We start from the raw sequence: 16467 nt of genomic DNA on the forward strand, positions 1-16467 counted from the left end.
GGATGAATACAGCTAACAAATTATTTAAAAACTGTAATACTTAGTTCTGCATAGGCAAGAAGGAAGACGGTAATTAAGGAGGAAAAGCCATCTACCCAAGATGAACAGAAGAAATATCACTTTTAAATTTCTTTTCTTATAGCAAACTGACTCTAGATATGCTCCATGGAAATAAAAATCTCTTTTATTGTGCCTACCCAAAAGCAATCCTAATTATTGGCAGCAAGAACTGAGTTTCCATTCAATGTAATTCTATGAGCCACTTCTGAAAGCTAGATAGAGATCAAAAATGGGACTTTCACAAGCCACAAACCAGTCTTTTATTTTATTTTATTTTATTTTATTTTATTTTATTTTATTTTTGAGACAGAGTTTCACTCTGTTGGCCAGGTTGAAGTGCAGTGGCACGATCTTGGCTCACTGCAACCTGCGCCTCCCTGGCTCAAGCAGTTCTCCTGCCTCAGCCTCCCAAGTAGCTGTGATTACAGGCATGTGCCACCACACCCGGCTAATTTCTGTATTTTTAGTAGAGATGGCAATTCACCATGTTGCCAGGCTGGTCTCAAACTCCTGACCTCAGGTAATCCACCCGCCTCGGCCTCCCAAAGTGCTGGGATTTCAGGCATAAGCCATCGTGCCTGACCAAACCAGTCATTTTTAAACCAGTCAGAGCACATACCAAAAATCTTCAGGGAGTACGGGCTAAGTTTGAAATTTCATATTTAATATATCTCTGCATTATTGAAAGGGCCTATTGGTTTGTTTTTAAATAATGTTAGGACTACACAATTGTCTGAATGTTTTGGGCCAAAACCACTTTTTACTGATTTGCCTATTTCAGGCAAAACTTTCTTTTGACTGTGGGATGGGCAACATGGAGAAAAGGTACCGAAAATTTAACTGAAACATAATAACAGCATTAAGGCTAATATAAAATGGAGAAAACATTATTAGCATATAATCCAAATCAGAATTATTCTCTTTTTTGGGAGAAAATTTAGAATGATAAGAGTTAGAAAAAAAAATCTTAAAACTTTTATTTTAAAATGAAAAAAACATTTTAAAACTTTGTAAACTTTTTAAAAACTTTTACTTTAAAAATGAAGAAACATTTGCCCAGAGAAATGAAACAAAACCTCTACTCACATGGCATGTTAGAACAAAAGCTAAACCTAGAACCTGTTTTTCCGGCTTTAGTTTCAGAGTTTTTCATGCCACATCTCTGTTTTATCCAATGGACTCCGGAAGTCTCTGGGTTCACACTGACTTAAACCTACAAAATCTACATCCATTTACTCTGTGTGTGTGTGTGTGTGTGTGTGTGTGTGTGTGTGTGTGTGTGTGTAGGTACATGTATGCACATATATTTGTATACCTGAGAATATGTTTATAAAGAGTTATAAAGAGTTGTGTCCATTAGATCATATAAATTCATGAGCACAAATGAATGCAGTAGATGAGAGTATGTAATATGCACAATTCTGAAAGGAAACAAATGGTACTCAAACTGGGCCATATACGGAGTGTTTAATAGGCTATTTATAAAGACGTAGAAAATTCACGAGAGAGAGGAGAGTTAAGGGACGAGGAGAGTTAAGGGATAAGGAGAGGGTTTTCAGAGTAGTTACAGGGAGAGAATTGTCTAGGAGGAGCCCTGTGGACTCCACAATTTCTGTGCCCTCCCATCTGCTTACAGCACCACCGATTGGTCAAGCCCAGCCAGAAACTAGAGGGCAAGGGAGCTAGAGGCTGCAGTCCACTCAAATTAGTAGTCATGGGTGACAGCAGGGCAGAGGAGGGTGAAGCGTATTCACGGGGTGATTACACACGTCCAGCATGGGCCGGGCTCACGCCTGTAATCCCAGCATTTTGGGAGGCCGAGGTGGGCGGATCAGGAAGTCAGGAGTTCGAGACCAGCCTGAGCAATATGGTGAAACCCCATCTCTACTAAAAATACAAAAATTAGCCAGGTGTGGTGGCAGGCGCCTGTAATCTCAGCTACTCGGGAGGCTGAGGCAGGAGAATCTCTTGAACCTAGGAGGTGGAGGCTGCAGTGAGCCAAGATCACATCACTGTACCCCAGCCTGGACAACACAGCGAGACTCCATCTCAAAAAAAAAAAAAAAAAAAAAAAAACAGGTCCATCATGGCATACTCGTGTGTGTGTGTGTGTGTGTGTGTGTGTGTGTGTGTAAACAGGAAATGTAGTAAAGACAATATTGCCCTTTGTGTGAAAGTTGAGTAAACAGGAAAACTACTGTGAAATTAAAGTTGCTTAGCAGTTTATCTTGTCTCACAGTTAATTAGTGCTGTTTAGGAACCACTTTGAGTTCTTGTTAGAAGCCAAGTAACGAGGCATTTTGGAACCGTCTATTACTACATACAGAAGGAGGAGCACACTTACCACTCCGAGTAATGATGGGACCAGCAGAGAGCACCGCACTGCCAGAAGAGCTCTGGGAGCTCCAAGTCGTCCTCCTCCCAGCATCTCTCCTTTCTCTGTGGCTGCAAATCTGAGGTGTTAATGAAAACAAATGAAATTCCACAACCGGCACAGAATTGTTTCTTTATGGCCATTTGGAAAGCAGATTCTTTTGGAAGAGATACCACATGTTTAATTTTATTCATTTCCTTCTGTGCATTTATTTAATTACTTTGCATGTAACTGCTACAGTGTTTCTTACCCTGGCTTGGGCCACATTTCTTATTTCCTCCCTCTGTAATTGTGCACTGCCTCATTAATTTACATAGCTCAGTGGCTCTCTTGAAAAAGTGCTGTGTTTATCAAACTTTTCTACTTTTATTTCTCTCAAGCCTTTAATAAATCCTTCCTGGAAATGTTGGTCAGCATGGACTCAAGGTAATGTGGACTCTCCATTTACCCCTATCTGACATTGCTTATTAGTCCAAAGGGATCAATGAGTATGAAGAAATAGCTTCCCATTTATGCATGAATTGAACATAAATATAAACATATTAACGGTATTTCAAATTAAAAAGGGGCCTGCGTTTTTCTCAGGTTAATAATGATGTGACCCTAGAGAGCCAGTCAGAATAGAATTTTTTAATTCACTACTAAATGGATCTTTATTTTAATGGTGACTGTATGCAATTCAGATGCACACCTTTCACTGCTTTTTTAGCCTTTAATCTCAGTGATTTCCCGACCATCTGACCACAATCTACCTTTCCAGCACCAGCCCAGTGCGCTCCCCGGGTTTTCCAATCATCTCTACTCTGCTCTACAACCCTCCTGAAGAACTAGAAGCTCTCTGATCACACTAATTTATGTGTCTGTGTCTTTGACCATCGTTTGGCCAGCAGTGTCTCTCACAGTCTTGATTTTGGTTCTTTGGGGTTCAGTCCACTTCAAAGTAACAGCTGGAGTTCATCTCCACCAATCCTCTCAACCTCTCCTGATTTAACTCTCTTGCAATGGTGAATACCGCCTATTACTACCATATATTTGTCTGCCTTTGCACCATAAGATTTTTGTCTTGCTTTCTTCTGTGACTAGCTCATGATCCTAAAAGATAATCTAATTAAATTCAGAATTTGTGCATGCCTCATCTATGTATCCCCAGTACAATGCTTGGCACAAAGTAGGATATTTAGCAGACCTTTACTAGATAAATGAATAAATCCTACTTCAAACTATTTGACCTAACACCTATCCACTTTCCAAGCAGAAATTAGTTTCTGACATTTGATAAACTTTCAGCTTAGATCAACTCAACAACTTAGAATGAAGTTCTTCAAAACATACCGGCATAAGGAAGGGACAGTCATCTGCTCTACAGAGCTTGGTAACACAGTGCAAGAAGACAGTGGACATTTTCTGATTCTTGTGTTTCACAAATCGGAACACTTCAAACGAAAACCGGCCCCGCTGGCTTCGGCCATTCTCAATGACGGTGGTCTGAGGATCCTTGTCACAGCTAAATTTTAGGGAACGTGAAAACAGGACATCACTGGAAAGTATCAACCTACTGAGACTTGTAAATTAATTTCTACCGTATTAAGGATCCGCCATTACATTAAGAGCTAACAGAACCATGCCACGTTACAGACATTTAATCATAGTATAAGCTAATTCAACAGATATGACAATAAAACCTGGATCATAAAATTTAAACAGATCAGTTTCTGATTGCAATAATAGCTAGAAGAATTATACTTTCACATAGTTCAAAAATCCAAACAATTTAAAATATATAGAAACCTGCCAGAGGCGATCTCACTTCTTTTCATTCTCATTTATTTTCACATCATTCCCAGGGTTTATGAAAATAGAAACTGAAGCAATGTATTCTTACTGTCCTCCCTCCTTAAACATGTGATAGCATATTGTCTACGCTATGTTGTACCTCGCCTTTTAAAGATTTAGCAGTGTTAGAGATCTTTTCGTATCAACATTTAGAGAGCTTCCTCATTTTCTTCCACAGCTGTATAGTATTTCATCATGGACGTGTTTCAGACTTTATTTAATCAGTTTCCTATTTATGTACATGCATTGTTTTTAATCTTTTGCTTTTTTGAAATGAAGTAATAATGAATAGCCTTATGATATATCATGTTGAACATGTACAGGATTATCTACAGAATACATCCATATATCAGAATACATCATTTAATAGATATTGTCAAATTGCCCTATATAAATATTGTTCAATTTTGGACTTCACAAGCAATAGATGAAAACAATGCTTACTTCTCCAGAGCTACATCAGCAAAATGTATGGATAAAACTTTTTATTATTCCCTATTTGAGAGTAAAAATGAACTATCACCCTATAATTTTAACTTATATTTTTCTTATAATTAATGAGTTTGTATATCTTCACATATCTCATAGTCATTTGCATTTCTTTATCTGAAAATGGTTTATGTCTTTTGACCAAATTCTGTTGTGTTGTTGGCCATTTTCTTTCTGATTCTTATGAGTTCTTTTATGTGTTAAGAAGAGTGGTTACTGGTTGTTATATAAGTTACAAATTGTTTCACTTTGTTATTTGGCTTTGGACATTCCGTGTGTGTGCGCGCACGCGCGTGTGTGTTCACAGTTTTACTCTTATGTAGTTAAATTTTCAATATGTTATTTTGTGGCTTCTAGTATTTAGACTGAAAAGAGTTTCCTTACTCCAAAGTTTTGAGGTATTTCTCTTGTTTTATTCTACCACTTTTAAAGTTGTAGCTTTTACATTTAAATTAATAATCTATTTAGGTTTTATTATGGTGTATTGAGTGAAGTATAGGTCCAATACTATCTTTTATCTTACTATTATCCATGTCCAACACTGTTTTTAAAAATCTACTTATCCCACTGATTTGTGGTTCCACACTCCATCTTACACTAAATTCCTATATGTTTGGGGATCTATTTCTCAGTTTACAGTGACTTTTGTCTATGTGGCTAGCCTTGCATAATATGACATTCCTTTAATAATTGTAGACATTTTATTGACTGTGATATCTGATAGAACCGTACTCTGCTCATTTCCATGTTGATTCCCCTCTTATCTTTTTGTATTTGTCATTTATCCCTTTTTTTCTGGATTTGATTAGCTCGTGATTCTCTATTAACGTATTTTTTCAAGGAACCTACTTTTTCTTAACTTCTTCCAGAACATTGATTCATATTTTCATTTTTGATACAAGTCTTATTTATGGGTTTTACAACTTCCAGTGGTGAGGACTTCCTGGTTTTTGATATTGTTATGAATTGTTGTCTCTCTGTATATAGCTTATTGCTTATGTCATTTAGATTTCCTATATCCTGACTTCCTTACTTACTTGTTGGCCACCAGAAGTAAGTTTTCTAAGAGGTAAAATCTCTAATTTTTTATTGTATTTCTATGTCTTTTTATATTTCCCCTGGTTTCCGCTTAATGAAATCTTCAATTTCATCCAGGGCATCAATTCATTATGTCAATGAGAGATTTTTTTTTAATTTAGGAAAGTGTTCCTGGATTATATTTTTAAACATGGTGTTCTATTATTTTGACTTTTGGGTGGACAATTCTAATTATGCATATTATACATATATTGAATTCCCTTTCTCACCTTTTTATTTCTATCTTACTTATTCTTTTTATTTTCCTTTATATTTGTTTATTTTTATTTGTATTTCTTATACTTATCTTCCATGTCTCACACTGTTTCTGCTGTGATCTACACACCTTTTGAATGTCTTCTAATTACGTGTCCCTTCCTCTCATACATTTTTTTATATTTCCATTTATTTTCACTTATCCCAGTTTCCTTTTCACATTTTCATAGCCATGACTTTTACTGTCCTATCCTTACTTACCTAAGTTCTCATAATTCTATCTTCATAACCATGATGCTTTTTGCTTTTTAAAAATGAATGTTGGAATGTATATATTACATATTCCATGGCAACAGTTTTCTGGTGAGTTTAATTCATCTTTAAAATTTCTTTTCTGCCATTTTCGATATTTTTCCTGTAGAATATTGGAATACTGCAAGAAATACCTGCATCTGTTTATCATTCAAGTTTGAAAGAGTTGGATTTCCCTAAAGCTAAAACTTTTAGGACCCCTAAGGCAGTGTGGAATGGTAAATACCTTCCTAAAGGGTTTCCCCAACTCAAGGGCTCCCTCCTCTGTTTTTCAATAACAATTGTCTTTGAATAGAGCAGAACTGTGCAGCTGACTGAGCTTAAAAGATATTCACGGGTTCTACCACCAGCTCTGGGTTCCTGAGGTTTATTCACCAGCCTTGCCACCAAGGCAGAGCCCCTGCCTTCCCAGGTGATTCCTTCACCTTTAGAAGGTGTGCTTTTGCGGGCATTTTCTAAGATCTGCCACTTCTGAGGCTCTGAGCATTCTCTACTGTTTCATTCTTCAGATTCCCCAGCCCGGGGGATAGCAGTTTCCATTCAAAGTAGTGCGCTTTCCTTCTAGGTGTGTATTTCTCCTGCTGCTTCTGGGAGCTGACTCCCTTAGGACCCCTCAGCACCCACTTTTCTTCCCTGCCTTCCTTACCACCTCTTCTACACTGCTTTCTACACCATTTTCTCTTGATCTTAACTGTTTTAATCAACACTAACATTTCCTTTAGAATTTCTAGGTTTTCTTTTCCTCCTACATTCACACAAAAGGACATTTGGGAAATTATTTTTCTTTATACATTTCACTCTGAATCGTTTCCAATACGAAAACTGAAAAGATTCAGAACTAAGCTGCTTCTACATTCACACAAGAAGTCTGATGATCATATTCCAGATTATTAATATATGAGGATTATAGAAGTTTGGGAAAATAAGAGAAATGTGAAAAAAAATCCATAACCCTACCAAGCATAAATAACCACTGGGAGCCTCTTGCTGTTTCTCCTTACAGTCTTTTCTGTTATATAAATGAAGTTCATTATATATACACAATTATATATTATGATCCTTTTCCTTGATATTTTAATACCTTTAAATGTTAAAGAATCAATTATTTTCAAAGATAGAAATACCAATTAGATAAAAAGGGAGAAGGTAAGAGAAAGCCAACCATTTTTTTTCTAAGACATAACTCTATATGATTGTAATACCTGTATGGACTCTCAACTTACTGGTTGTCCATCATTCACCTAGCTATTTCCTTATGGCTGAATATATAATTCGTTCCCATGTTTTACTATTGTAAATATCACTGATAGACCAGAACATCATACATATTTTAAAATGTATTTCCCAATTTGTAAAGCTAGAATCAAAGAATATGAAACTTTTAAGGCTTTTGATACATACTGACATTTTTTCCCAAAAATGTTGCCCAAATTAACATTTCCAGAAATAGGCTATGTTAGAGTAACAGTTTGACCATACCCTCTGAACGTCATCTTACCCTTGATTAGCCAATAAAGTGTATTCTTTTGGTTTCCCATTACATTACTTCCATCATGTGTCAATAAGCTGCAGTGAGCTGAGCCAACTGCACTTTATAAGCATGATTAGAAGACATTGCTTTACTCTCAAGTCTGTTCGGCTGTCAGATAAAAATGCTGAAAAGGAACTGGGATGATTGAATGGTTTTATGATCAATGTCCTCTTTCCCCAAATGTATATTACATTCACTCTATCACTGTCTATTGGGGAAGGAGGATGAAGTTATTGGCTCTAATAAAAAAAGGAGTGGTAGGTTATATTATAGTTTTATACTAAATACTGATAAATGAACAAAAGTATTTTGGGGTCTAAATTATCCAGACCATTACTTTAATTTTACTCTCCTTTTGACATATGAGCCAGTCTAGCTGCAGATAAATAGTAACCTCCATTGCATTTCTTTTCCTGCAAATAATGTCCTAACTATGCTTTTCCTAAGACAGTGAAATATTCCCATATCTCCTAAACATGAATAAAATATCTTTGGTGGACCTAACTTACTTACAACTCTGATTCAACAATAGCTTTATCAGCATTTTGTGTTGAAAACTTCTCTCAACTTTTAAACTTTCAGCTTTATAAGGACTCAAAGTTCAAAATGTAAAACTTGAAATTCAAAAGCTATCTTAGTGATTTATAATTTATCTGACTTAGATTTTCCATTTCAGTTATCTACAACTGGGTCATTGGTATCAATACAATACTTAGACAGCTAAGTCTTACCTAAGGAAGAGATCATATCGAATGTCATCATTTGGGTTTCCTGATGGAGTTGTATAGCAATAATCCATTAAAACATTCCATCTGAAAGAATGTAAGCAAACATAATCTAGAGTCAGAATTTCTTTTTGGGTATTAGTTACTAATACAAGGGAAGTAAATATTGACAAAATTATTATCTCTTGGAATATAATTGTTTATTACCTGTTATTTGCAGAGGTTTATTGTTTATTAAAACTTTCTCTTATTCCATCCTGCTTATTTCACATGCATGCCTGCATCAAAACATCTCAAGTACCCCATAAATATATACACCTACTATGTACCCATACAAGCTTTTAAAAAGTAATAACTTTCTCCTAAACTCAAAATGTTTAAAAATCTGCACCAAATTGTCAATTTCACAGTAAGGGAGTCAAGGCTAATGTCATAAATAATTGTGTACGAGACAACTGAATGGTCAAAGTCTGAGAAGTAAACTTTAAAATGAGCTACATAGATGCTTATATGTTCACTGTAAACAATAGCCTTTTGTTTCTAGATATGACTGTCTCTAACAGAATCAGAGAATATTATAATAGCAAATACAGCAAAGGAGTTTAGAGCATAAATTGCATATCAGAATCAGTGATTTGGCGATTGTGGAGTCCCCAATAGACGCTGTGTTAGGGAGAAGAAAGCCATGAGGCGCATACACATCCACATCCTTCCTCCATAATGTTAGATTTTGCTCACACTTATACATTAGTCCACTCCAACTCTGATGTTATAAAAAAAAACTAATCCACGGGTAGTGAATGCCAATGAAATGGAAAAAACTCCTGCATTATTAAAGGACAATTTTAAAGACTTATACAAGAATATAAATATTTTTCAGGACAGGAAGAGGGAAGGTAAAGAAGAACGAAATTTCTGGAGTATACCAATCTCTTTAGGATGCAAAGTTTAAATAATAATACATGAGCAATCCAAAAGAGGCCATTTTCACATTACTTTTTTTTAATAAGGCAGGGTTAGAGCTTCAGCTTTTGAGTTCCATTTCAGTTTGATTGCTCTGAATTTTCTTAAGTATCATCCAAAATTTAATCGTTTTTTTATAGAGATGTTTCTGGAGATCATTTTGTGTAATTTTGACACACTCTTATGCAGAGTCCTTTCATTTTTTAATAAATTCATATTGAAGAGTAACATACATATGGAAAAGCAAGCAAATCAATTGTTCACAGAATGACTACATCTGGTTAATCATCTTTCTGATGAAGAAATCCAACATTTCAGCATCCCAGATCTTCCCATACCCCCTTCCAAGAACCACTCGCCTTCTTTGTGGGAAGACTTGTTATTTTCCGATTAATGACACAACATGAGTGTAACCTCTTAAACTTTGTAATTTGTTATTTCTTTTTAGTAGCATGCCTAAATGGTGTGGCAATCATAATATTTTCAAACTGAGTTTAAAAATGAATGGGCCAACTTTATGACTCATGAGGGTTTGGGCAGTCAAAGTGTTTTGACCTAAAAAAGATAAGACTTTGAAATTACCTGCCATCCAGATTAGTGGCTTGGACAGCTGCAAATACTTTGGTTTTCAAAGGTAATCCTATACTGGGGATAATTAACTGCTGGTTGTAGGTTGAATCCTAATGACAAAACAATAAAAAATCTATTATTACCTCCCCAACAACAGCACACTTACTACTTAAAACAACAATGTTAGAGAGAAAAAAAAGAAAGTAAATCAACATAAATCTACAGAATCAATGGAAAAAGGATTTACGTGACCCTCTGGTTACTTGGCAGAACTATTATTAAGCCATATCCATGTAACAAATTGATTCCATGCATAAATCTTTTGTTTCCATAGTTTACCATATATGGTGGCTGATGTTCAATGTTTCTCAGTTATATTCAGTGGTCATTAGTTAATATTCAGTTTGGTTAATATTCAATGGTCAATATTTAGTTTACTTAAATTAATATGCCATTTATTTGATTATATTAGAGACTAATATTCAGTTTATTTAAATTACATCGGCTTCAATTTAAGCCCTTTACTATAGACACTGTAGGTCTTATACTTCTGATAATATTTTATTTACTCAAAATCACTTACCTGGCAACTTGAAATTGTTAAAATGTAATTGAAAATCAAAGTAAGACCATTTTAAAGTCACACAAGAACAGAAATTTTCTTCTAGGCACAATAGGAGAAAGTACAGGAGAACCACATTTCTAGAATATATCAATATCTTCAAGATGCAAACTTTGAATAATAATACACGGAAAACCAAAATGAGACATTTACACATTACATTTTGTATAGGGCAAGATTCAGTTTTTGAGACAAACAGACTCCAGGCTGCTAGAATACATGCCGTATGGTTCCTGCACAAATTCCTTAGAGGTCACTCATACAAGGGTATCTCAGGACTTCATTTTCACTTTTCTACCCTTATTTTAGACCAATTCTAGAGAGCTTATTTGTATCATTCTCAAACCCACAGTAGATTAAAGCATCGGATTAGAAATTAAGAAGTGGCAGGTATAATTTGATAATGAAGAAAACCAGAAAATATAGAGTGCAAAAAACAAACTAAAAAAACCCTCCGAATTTACACAGTCATGTAATTTAATGTAGAGGCCAATTGTTTCCCTAAACTTAGTAATTCTGAAGACATTGCTGTTTGGCAGCAAAGAAAAGTTTTTAAGGGTCATTATAAAATCTTAAAATCGTTGGGAAAGACAACATCCCAACCATACTCTCTTTAGAAGGCTTGGAAGAAAGCAACATATTTTAAATTTTATAATTTAAGACAGTAATAGTTTGGATGCTTCACTTTTGAGAAAAAAATGTTAATACGGAATGTTTTATTTCCAAATAAAGTCAAATAATAAATAAGAGATATACTTAAAAACTGATACTCTTCAGTCTTTTGTTTTCTATATTTTGGTGATAAATGATCATAGCTCCTCTAACCATGGTAGGTAGTATTTTTATGTAATTATCTTTCAGGCTCCCTTTTCCAACTTCTCCAAGTAACCTACACTTCATTAACTATACAGCCCTTTCATCTTATATTTGAATCAATATTATCCAGAAGAATGCTTACTTTCTTTACAACATTATATTGCTGAGTCATATGGCAAATGACATATGATCCAGCTGTGGTTTAATTATGAATCATCAATTTTTTCTTACTGAAATTGCTTCTAAGAGGTAATTTTCCAACTTTAATTTGTATGATGACTTTTACTCATTAGTAATATATTGTCCCTAAAATCAATTATATCCATTTTAATTTTTCTCCAGCATTTAAAAAATGTTCATAATTATAATAACCTTATGTAATATTTGCTGACTCTCCACCCTCTCAGAAGAATCTAACATTTAAGTAGAATTCCAGTACACAAAAGCATCCTTACTTTCCATTTCCACAATGAACAAAACTGACATATTTATATTGCACAAAATAATGCCACAGTTCAATTAGTAATCTTCATACATGAAAATCACGTAGTTGATGTCATTGGTTTTTTTAAATATAATTTCCCCTCAGTATACTTACTGAATCCCAGAACACATAAAACTAAACTATTGTGCTACATCGAACTGAGTACAACTTTTCCTCTCCAAACAACAAATCAGAAAATGAAAGTAGTAGGGATGTAATATAAAATTTCATCATCCTCAAGGGTTAGAAATAAAAAACTTTCCTTGTGAAACAGGAATTAATGGCTTCGAAGATTATAATATTTTATTTGGAATGCTACAATAAAATTACATCTGGCTAGCTACATGTTAATATTTCAAACAAATAATAAGGATGATTTTGGATCAACTAATGAAAGTGTATCAAATTTTTTTCTAGTGTAATTTACTAATTTTTAGATATCCTGTAACATGCCAAAATACTATGATGACACTGTGTTAAAAAAATTTTTAGGTTGAGGCATTGAAACTCTTCTGTATTCTTCTGTATTATACATCAATGATGAGCAAATGCCACTTTATATTTATCAAAACCCATAGAATGTACAAGAGGAAGAGTAATCTCAACACAAAATAAATGTCAATTATGAACTTTGGTTAATAATGTATCCATATCAGTTTATTAATTTTAACGAATGTATCACACTAACACAAGATGTAAATAATAGGAAAAAAATGTGTGCAAGGGGAGGGGTATGTTTGGGAACTCTGTACTTTCTAATCAACTTTTCTGTCAAACTAAGACTGCTCTATAACTGATTTAAAATGAGAAGTATTTTGGCACCGTCTATTTCACTTGTAGTCTAATATAAAAAAATTGGTTACCATATAATTAAAATATTAAGGTTATCATCTAATTATAGGCTTTTTAAGCATTATAACTTCAGAGATTCTTTGAAGGATTATACCTTGTTAGCAACAGAACTACAGTACCGTCTCTAGTGATAAAAGAAAGACCTTAATAACAAAGCTTTCCTGAAATCCACACTTCTAAATTTTGATTTTCTGCTATTTCAGTGAGAGAATAGTTTAATTTCACAGAAAGTAATAGTATCATTAAATGTCATATGGATATATTTTTCACTTTCTTAGGATCAGGAATTCTCATCTTTGTCTCACTCAATTATAACAAATAATATTAAATCCAACTAGTAAAAAAAAAAAAAAATCCAACTAGTAATCTCAACTCTACCTCAGAGAGATTATGCATATAAATTAACAGACAGAAATTTTCCAGTTTAAAGTTATATAAATATTGTTAACAATAGTAAATATCTAGCCATATCAAAAATGAATATTGGCACACGTTTGCCGAGTATTGTAGAATCAAGTATCTTGGCAGCTTCTCTCTTTCTCTCTCTCTCTCTCTCTTTTTTTTTTTTTTTTTTTTGAGACTGAGTCTTGCCTCTGTCGCCCAGGCAGGAGTACGGTGGCGCGATCTCGGCTCACTGCAAGCTCCGCCTCCCGGGTTCGCGCCATTTTCCTGCCTCAGCCTCCCAAGTATTCGGGACTACAGGCCCCCGCCACCATGCCCGGGTAATTTTTTTGTATTTTTAGTAGAAATGGTGTCTGACCGTGTTAGCCAGGATGGTCTTGATCCCCTGACCTCGTGATTCGCCTGCCTCAGCCTCCCATAGTGCTGGGATTACAGGCATGAGCCACCGCGCCCAGCCGACAGCTTCTCTTTGCAGAAGGAAGTTCAGAAACGACAGAAAGGCAATCTTGATTCTAACACATTTTAATTTGTTGTTTAGAACTCTGTGGTGTCAGATTACAAATTTATAAACATGATTTTTAAAAATGCCTTTGGAAAATGTCCTACTATAATATTTATAGCTCATTATATTCAATGTATAAAGCACTGACTTTTAAATCAGTTGCATGAATTATAACTTGGTGCCATGATGACATGAATAATATTGTAAAAATCCGATTCATAATTTACAAAAATGTTGGTTGATAGATTGAAAAATTGATATTTAAATCAGGCATTTAAAATGTATGAATAAAAATTTTTAATCAACATGAAAATATCATTTAGGGGATTAATGTTAGAGTTATAAATAGAAATCCATGTATTTTTCACGTTTTGCTGCCACTGTCGATATTTACATGACAAAAATTTAGATAATGCTGTGTAGTCAATCCAAATTATTTCAGATGTGACAGAATTGTCATCAGCCAAAACCCATATCGAAAATATTAACACATTCATCACCAAGGATGCCGCCAAGGCAAACACCGTTTGTACTGTTAAAATCTTTGCATCACACATAAAAAATAACTTCCTAAATCTTGAAGCTAACTGTAGCTACTCACACACCCCTACCTAAATAAACAAATAAATACCTGTAAATGTAGATAGACATTTGAAGTAATTATTTAAAATCACACTTATGATATAAAATTTAAATCATTTATCAACTTTTAGAAAATTTAATGGAGATGTTACTCTACCTTTATCACTAAGATATATGAAAATGGTAGCAAAAATAGATAAATGTTACCAAGGCATAACAGGGTTAATGTGGCTTTCAGTAGATTTTTATGTAAAAGCCATTCACATAAATGACTCCTCACAACAGTGAAAGAGAAAATAACATCCTTCACCCATCAACTTACGTTATAAAGGAGCAGGTTCAAAGTGCTGACAAATGTGCCATTGTTCTCTCTCACAGAAATAGCAGCTGAGGACCTAAAACACATTTAGAAAAAGGAAAGCACTCATGAGATTTTAAAGTACAAGTGATACCTGGATGTTAGATTTAAAGCACTAAAACTCCCGAATAATTCTGACATACCGTTAATTATGCTTGAAGTTGCTATACTGTTTAAATCTCTGAACAGATAAAATAATAAGAAAGCAAGAGGGAACAAGTAAAGACAAGCTATTCTTCATGATCCTTTTATTTTTAAAGCAATCTTTTTTGTGTGTTTTGCATTACTTTTAAGAGATTTGGCAAATAAGGGCTTGAATCTGATGCAAATACACTTTCATCAATTCTATTACAATAGAAGTTTCATGAGATCAGGGAATTTGTTTTACTTTGTTCATTGCTAGAACATTGGATGGTAAATAGGTAAGTGATAAACTGAATAATCAATGAATTTCCATGCAATTGAAGCTCAGGAATGTGTTCAGTGTGGGGAGTAGGGGGCAGAGTGAGAGGCGCTTTCCTGTACAGCCATATTCTTTTGACTCAAAGCCTTTCCTTTCTCATTTTCCACATCAAAGTCTTGCTTCTGTCCAAGGTACTTATCATCACTGTGCTATTAAAACCAGCTATGAATATTTTTTCATGGAAGTAGAATGTGGCCTCCACATTTCCTCATAACTAAGATTAAGCAATAACTAAGACTTCATAATAGCAAATCCTAAAATGGGAGAAAGCGTTCACTTAATCATCCCATTTTGTCAAAAATATTCAACAAATCCAGGTGATTACATTGGAATATGGACATAGTCCTCTCTGGGAGTATGTGCTTTGGAAATAATGAATACATGAATATAAACAAAAGGCTACACCCTCAGTCCATATTTGGAGCTCCTTGACTATATGCCATGCCATGTTTCTGGGAGAATCATGAGCACCCATGCAAGTGACAGCTCAACAGAGGGATGGAGATCCCAGAATCTGGGTAGAAGAGCCCAGCAGTGAAAGCATATGGCCGAGACGGAAGCCAACCAAAATTCAGCAATGTAGTTACCAAATGTTATACAGGCTGGAAACACCACAGGGCCTTCAGGGCCATGAAACACCCAAGGCTCTTGGGCAAAGGGATTGAAGAGAACCCAAGGCAGACAACTGGCTAGTTTGATTCAGCTTAATTTGGGGGAAAAATGGTTTGGGTCTGTTATGGATCATAACAATTAGAGATAGGTAGATAGATAAATACATAGATAATGATAGATAAACAGATAGAGATAAATATATTAGACATAATATGCTTCCCATTACATTGTCTGAACTTAACTATTTTCAATAAATCCTACTATCTTTCTAAGTCCCTGAAAGATAAGAAACAACTGAAGCAAAAATGCCATATGAGAAAGCAGGAATAAAATGCAAACTTACGAAGCAAGCTGGGTATTATTAACCAGGTATTCCAATGGATAGCTACAACTAAATTTGTAAAGAAGCCCAGGTAGATAGCTGATGATTGTTGGTGGGTCTGGAGTATCAATATATCCTGAAATATTTCCTATTTGCACTGAAGTTGCATTTCCATAAGCACTGACTCCAGGAATTGTGGATACCTGTTAGAATGTTAGATTAGTTTAATGATTAAATGGCTATATATACGTCCAGGCACTTCATATGCAAAATAAAACATTAAGCAAGATCAACTATAAAAT

The 16467-nt window shown here is 34.7% G+C and overlaps 1 protein-coding gene across 1 annotated transcript in view; it reads right to left on the reverse strand.

Moving 5' to 3' along the window:
* The window catches only part of ZPLD1 (zona pellucida like domain containing 1), a 60729-nt gene that overhangs the window by 6988 nt on the left and 37274 nt on the right, over positions 1 to 16467 (reverse strand). Inside the window, exons 4-9 of the mRNA XM_015129711.3 lie at positions 16187 to 16368; positions 14733 to 14805; positions 10163 to 10260; positions 8624 to 8704; positions 3767 to 3938; positions 2405 to 2513 (exon numbers count right to left, since the gene is read on the reverse strand). Coding sequence (XP_014985197.2) covers positions 2405 to 2513; positions 3767 to 3938; positions 8624 to 8704; positions 10163 to 10260; positions 14733 to 14805; positions 16187 to 16368 — 715 coding nt within the window. The remainder of the gene's footprint in view (positions 1 to 2404; positions 2514 to 3766; positions 3939 to 8623; positions 8705 to 10162; positions 10261 to 14732; positions 14806 to 16186; positions 16369 to 16467) is intronic.

This window comes from Macaca mulatta, chromosome 2 (genome assembly GCF_049350105.2).
Source record: "Macaca mulatta isolate MMU2019108-1 chromosome 2, T2T-MMU8v2.0, whole genome shotgun sequence".
Taxonomy (NCBI): domain Eukaryota; kingdom Metazoa; phylum Chordata; class Mammalia; order Primates; family Cercopithecidae; genus Macaca; species Macaca mulatta.